At 38.6% G+C, this 6,210-nt stretch overlaps 1 protein-coding gene across 1 annotated transcript; it reads right to left on the bottom strand.

Moving 5' to 3' along the window:
* Nucleotides 1–2,600: 2,600 nt before the first annotated feature.
* Nucleotides 2,601–3,536, bottom strand: OR8D4 (olfactory receptor family 8 subfamily D member 4). The gene has a single exon (NM_001389109.1). It carries the CDS (start codon nt 3,534–3,536, stop codon nt 2,601–2,603), a length of 936 nt encoding a protein of 311 aa, NP_001376038.1.
* Nucleotides 3,537–6,210: the final 2,674 nt, after the last annotated feature.

Genomic DNA, 6,210 nt, shown 5'->3' with positions numbered 1-6,210 from the left:
TCGAGGCTCTGCTATTCCTATGAATAAATTCAATGACCTTCTGAAGTAGGAAGTAGGTATTGTTGTGATCTACATTTTGCACACACAAAAACCCCCTGAAATTTGTAGAGGTTGAATCACTTACCCAAAGTCCCATAGATAGTGTGTGGCAGAGCCAGATTCAAGTACATTTCTGTTTGACTCCAAAGACTACATTCTTTAGAGATAAGCATTATATAGATTCCTATCTCCACTTTTGTAGAGAAGAGAGACAAGGTCATAGAAGCTCCAGTTATGGTCCAAATGAGTGACAAGATACACAAAGCTAAATCGACTCAGTTTTCTAGTTTAGCCAGAACAGAAATGTTACTGTCACCTTGTTTTCCAAGTCTGGAAATGCTGGTTTTGCTAATTTGAGTAATTGAATAGCCAGAGCATTTTAGATTCAGAATAATCTCAGGATTGGAAGGGATATTTAGGATCATGTAGTTCTATCGAGGTCTAAAAATCAGTAACCTTCCCAATATTTCTCTACCCTGAGAGACTTATTATAGATGGCCTGTTGTATCTGTACAGCTTTGTCACAATATCCATCAAGCTGATTACCACTTGTTTTCTGTATTTATTCTGAAAACTCTGAATCCTTTATAGATAAATGGAACTTTGAATCTCTACCTTTTTTTTTTCCTGTATGTGGGATGTGATGTGTCCTTTCCTCTATGAAAATAGGCCATGAATAAACAGTAATATTTGAAGCTCTTGCTCGCTCTCAAGGTTTTAATTGAGAATAGCTCTTGGGAATATGAGGTGAGAGAGGTTAATTACTATTTTGTAATCAAAGAATTTTAGCCCTGAAAAAACAATCACAAAGTTTAGTTAGAGATGCCAAATAGACACATTCAGGACTCCAGGGGAATTATCACAGGTGTTTTGTTTTATTCAGTTAATAAAAGCTTGGTGGCCTGCCTTTAGAACTTTAGGGAAATTGAAACCTAGGAAACTTTTGATGTTCCCCAATAATTGACAAAATGATGTCAGTTTTCCTTTCCCAGGGATGCTGGCAATAATAATCCTGTCACTGCTCTGAAAATGATAAACTTTCCTTTTTTTCCCCTCTGTTAAAATGAAGAAAAATTCTCCTATTTTTGCCAAAACCTACAAAAGGTGAATTTCTCTTCATTTATTATATTAGACTATACTTGGTCCTCCTATTGGCCTAAAAATCCTTAGGTTGGTGAATTGGAGTGATGATTAAGTGCCAATAAGTGAATACAGACATTTTCTAAATTGACTGAATGTAATCTCCAAAAGATACGGGGTTGAGACCCTTCCAAAAGAGAAGATATGTAATGGAGAAGTGTCCAACTGGCATTACTCTCTGACAGTGTCCTTTCATGTGTGTTCTTTGCATTGTGGCTTTTGTCTATTGTGTTTCATTCTATATCACAATATCACTTAGTTTCTGGGACCCATTGGTTCATCCAATCAAAGCCTTGAAACTTTGACATTTCTATTAAAAGTCAGAAACTGTTGGATTAGGTTAAAAAAAATCAAACTATATCTGGATACTGGAGACAAATCTAAATCAGAAGCAGAAATAGCTGAAAAAAATAAAAGGATAGAAAAAAGATATATATGGCAAATATTAACCAACTTTGGTTGATTACATTATCATTCCCAATTCTTATGCACTTTTCTTTTTTTCAAAATTTTTTTTTTACTGAAATATAGTTTACACACAAGGTTACATTAGTTTCAGGTATACAACATAGTGATTCAACAAATCTATATGTTGTGCTATACTTACTGCAAGTGTAGCTACCATCTGTCACCATACAATGCTATTAAGTTAACCACAATGCAATAAAATAAAACTGAGATTTCAGCTTTATTGCGTTGTGGTTAACGACTTGTCTGCTACTTGAATTTATTGACTTTTCGTCCTTAAAATTATATCTTTTTTAAAGATTATATTTATTTATTTGAAAGAGAGCGAGATTGTGAGTTCAGGAGCTGGAGGTGGGTGCAGAGGGAAAGGGAGAAGCAGACTTCCTGCTGAGCAGGGAGCCTGACACAGGGCTGGATCCCAGGACCCTGGGATCATGACCTGAGCTGAAGGCAGACACTTAACCAACTGAGCCATTCAAGTGCCCCTAAATCTATTTTATACATCGTGGATGGAAACAAAGAGGGATTCTCTGGAGAGTACAAATGTTAATAAATATATATTAATTACATTTTAGATATTACAAATTTATGCTATGTATATACTAATATATAAAATTATGTATATAATTTTATCCTACCTCAAATGACTTTTATTTTTATTTTTTATTTTTTTTTTTAAATTTTTTATTATTTATTTATGATAGTCATACAGAGAGAGAGAGAGAGAGGCAGAGACACAGGCAGAGGGAGAAGCAGGCTCCATGCACCGGGAGCCTGACGTGGGACTCGATCTCGGGTCTCCAGGATCCCGCCCTGGGCCAAAGGCAGGCGCCAAACCGCTGCGCCACCCAGGGATCCCCTCAAATGACTTTTAAAGAGTCAGGGTATAAACATGTATACATGCATATGATGATTATAAAAACATAAATAAATCTTACTAAAGAACATATTCATTATAAAGATACTTTTCTTTTTAAGAGTTTCATGAGTGCATTTTTTACTTCCTTATTCCTCAGACTGTATATCAAGGGATTCAACATGGGAATCACAGTGGTATAAAATACCGAGGACACTTTCTCCTGGATGAGTGACCTGCTGGAAGCAGGTTTGAGATACATGGACATGAGAGTCCCATAAAATATTAGAACAGCTGTCAAGTGGGAGCTGCAGGTGCTGAAGGCTTTGGACCTGCCCTGCATAGAGTGGATGTGGAGGATTTTGGAGAGGATGAAACCATAAGAAATGATGATCGTCAGGCTGGTGGCTACCATGTTAAATCCGCCAATGACAAAAATCAAAAGCTCATCAATATAAGTGCTTGAACAAGAGAGTTGAATAAGTGGAATGATGTCACAGAAATAATGTTTAATGATGTTTGGGCCACAGAAAGTCAGCCTTAATATACAACCTCCATGGATCATAGCATCAATCAAGCCTACTGAGAAGCCAGCAGCTACCAGCAGAGAACAAGCCCGAGGAGACATGATGACATGGTACAGCAGGGGGCTGCAGATGGCGACATAGCGATCATAGGCCATGGCAGCTAACATGTAGCACTCAGAAATGACAAAAATGCAAAAAAAAAAAAGCTGAGTCATGCAACCAGAATAGGAGATGGCTTTATCGTTGCATAAAAAGTCTGCCAACATTCTGGGGGTAATAACAGAAGAATAGCATACATCTAAAAAAGACAAACTACTGAGGAAATGGTACATGGGGGTGTGAAGTTGAGAACTCAACCCAATTATTGAGATCATTCCGAGATTTCCCGCCACTGTAACTGCATAAATCCCTGAGAAGAGGCAGAAAAGAGGCAGCTGAAGCTCAGGTTGGTCGGTTAGTCCTGAAAGAAGAAACCCAGTCACTGCAGATTGATTTCTTAGGCCCATTCTCTTCTGAGAAATCTGTAGAGATAAGAGGAAAAGAGCCAAATCAGGCAGTCAGAATCCTAGCCTGTCTCCGATTCCCTGTAGCCCAGGTACTTCTGGCATGAAAATGTGCAACTAAGGTTATCTTATCACCTTGGCACCACGCTTGTGCCTCCATTGATGTGCAGGGATTTTGAACCCCACACCCCCCAAGGCAGAACTTTGATAACATAGTAAGTAAGCATCTATTTAACTGTAGGTTTTAGGAACTAGAAATGAACTTTAGCAGGCTCTCCGGCGTGTCAAATTCTTTTAGCCAAGTATGAAATGCTTAACTCTAGAGCCAGAAAGAAGCCTAAAGACACAGGAGAGGCTTTCTAAAGCAAATCAGCCAAAGTTAAATAGGTTTCTTAACTAAAAAAAAAATAATAATAATTAAAAAAACATTAATTAATTAATTTTCTTAACTGCAAGATATTTAGGAATCTTCAAGAGAGCTAGGTAACACAATATTTTCCAAATTCATTTGATTGTAGAGTCTCCCACCTGCTTTTTAACGAAACATATTTTAGCACTAGTGTGCCTTGGAACCTTTTAAGAAACTGTGTTTTCATTTGCATGTTCATTCTATTTTTAATCTAATCACAAGCGATTTCTAGGTAGGAAGTTTATTCTTCATACACTTCGGTAAAGCTGAATAACGGTAGAACAGCAAACCTCCTAAAATAGCTTTTGCCTTCCAACTCTTGGGTGATCCTGTGGGCTAAGCCTACCCCTCTCACCAAGGCCTCTGAGCATGATTGAATGCTCTATAGTCAGCACTGCTGTTTTTGGCAATGCAAACAACCCGGATATTTGTGCTTCCACTGGAGGCTCCCATGTACTGTGTCCTATCTTTCACTCACACTTCTCTCACGAGGGGACAAAGATGGCACACGACCTGGAGTTACCTGCTTGGGGGCCAACCCAGCCCTTATCTCTGAAAAACTTTAAATTTTTCTTTCAGTGTTGGGCTGTCATAGAGGCACTGTCTAGACTCATGTTCACCCAGAGTTTATACAGAGCCCTGCTCAGACACCCGGTTTAGCATTTTCTCAACCTGCCCAGCCTAGGACCTATCTTTCTGCCTGGCTCTTCAAGGAGCCGTTCATGTCCTCCTACTTTCAATCTATTACTGTCACATTAGGACGAAGCACACTTCCTTTGGCCACTTGCATTCTCAAGGATGCAGGTGCCTCCTCCCAATTTCCCAAATCAGTTGAAAACAAAGAAGCTTCATAACACTGAACGGCTGTTCTCCGAAGAATTCTAGAAACGCATGACTTTTGCATTTGCTCTTCTTCTCCCATCCCGAGGGGTGACATAGGGGAACCACGTGCAAAAGAGAGATTGTCCAATTGCACTTAGTCTGATGCTGAATTATTCCAGGATCTTCCTTTCCCTTTATCCCTTACCAATCAGCATACACAAGAATAGTCTGGTCACAGAGACCACAGAGAGAGACAGATACCAAAGGATATTCAAGAAGATACATATACTCAGTTTTGGCCTTAAATCTCTTCTCATGTGTATCTTCAGACTGTCCTGAACAACACAAGCACACTGAGCAGTCTGGCTACGTTTCTAATTGTCCCACATTTCCTCTAATTCCTACTGGAATCAAATTCACATGTCTTCTGTCCTGCCTCTATTCCTTATTCCGTTCCAGGGCCCTGAACCCTTCTGCCTTCTACTGCAGTTAGTTATGATTTTCTCTCCTGTATTTCCTGCTTTTCACACATTTCAGTGCTTTAGGTCCTTGCTACTCATTGTGCAGTCCACAGACCCAGCACCAGCATTATTTGGAAATTTGTAAGATCTGCAAATTTATGTACCATCTCAAAACCTAACCCATACCAATTAAGTCAGGATCTACATTTTGGCAAGATTCCCATAGGATCTGTGTGTATATTAAAGTGTGAGAAGCACTGTTTTAGATTATTGTCTCCTGGAGCTGAAATCATCATTCTTCATTCTTGTTATCTTCCTCTGAACCTCTTTGTTTGCTTCTTCTCTGCACCAGAAAGTGTTCTGGGAAAGATGGGAAGCCCATCTTTGGAAACAGCTTCTCAAGAATAACTTTCTTGGATGGAAGATAAAACTGTATTTTGCATTTCAGTATTTTGCCATCTATGTAGACTCAGAGACTTCAGACAGTGAAAGCTGCAGGTCTGATAGCTTATTTCAACAAATTGTATTATGCCTTTGTGTTGGCAGGAAAGAAATGTTATAAAGTCATACCTTAATCCACGTAGACATGAACAATGCTAACAGAGTGTACATGTTAGCATTGTTAACAATGTGAGCTCGCAATGCTAACATTGCCAAAAAAAAATAATGTATTTACTTTATCTAATCGTCTACCAAATAGTAAGTTTCAGCTTTTAGGAGTTAAAACTTTTTAGGTTGTATATGGCCACTTTCCAAAATGATCTACTATACTGACTCAGACCTGATTCAGATCTCAAATACTTTCAGGAACTCAAAAGTAATTTAATAGCTTACAACGTGTTTTTAAACATTTGAATGCCCCACACAGTGCTATTAAAACTATCACAATCAAAAGTATTTTACAGCTTGGGCAGCAATGCCAGGTCAGCATTGCCCAATAGGAATACATGCAGTCATATGGGTAATTGGAAATTTCAGAAGTCCC

The sequence above is a fragment of the Canis lupus genome, chromosome 5 (genome assembly GCF_011100685.1).
Source record: "Canis lupus familiaris isolate Mischka breed German Shepherd chromosome 5, alternate assembly UU_Cfam_GSD_1.0, whole genome shotgun sequence".
Classification (NCBI taxonomy): Eukaryota; Metazoa; Chordata; class Mammalia; order Carnivora; family Canidae; genus Canis; species Canis lupus.
The sequence above is the reverse complement of the archived record's forward strand: the minus strand, read 5'-3'. Positions and strand labels throughout refer to the sequence as shown.

Bases quoted from the DNA above. Each gene is read 5' to 3' on its own strand.
- OR8D4 (NM_001389109.1), bottom strand. From the start codon at position 3,536: ATGGGCCTAAGAAATCAATCTGCAGTGACTGGGTTTCTTCTTTCAGGA.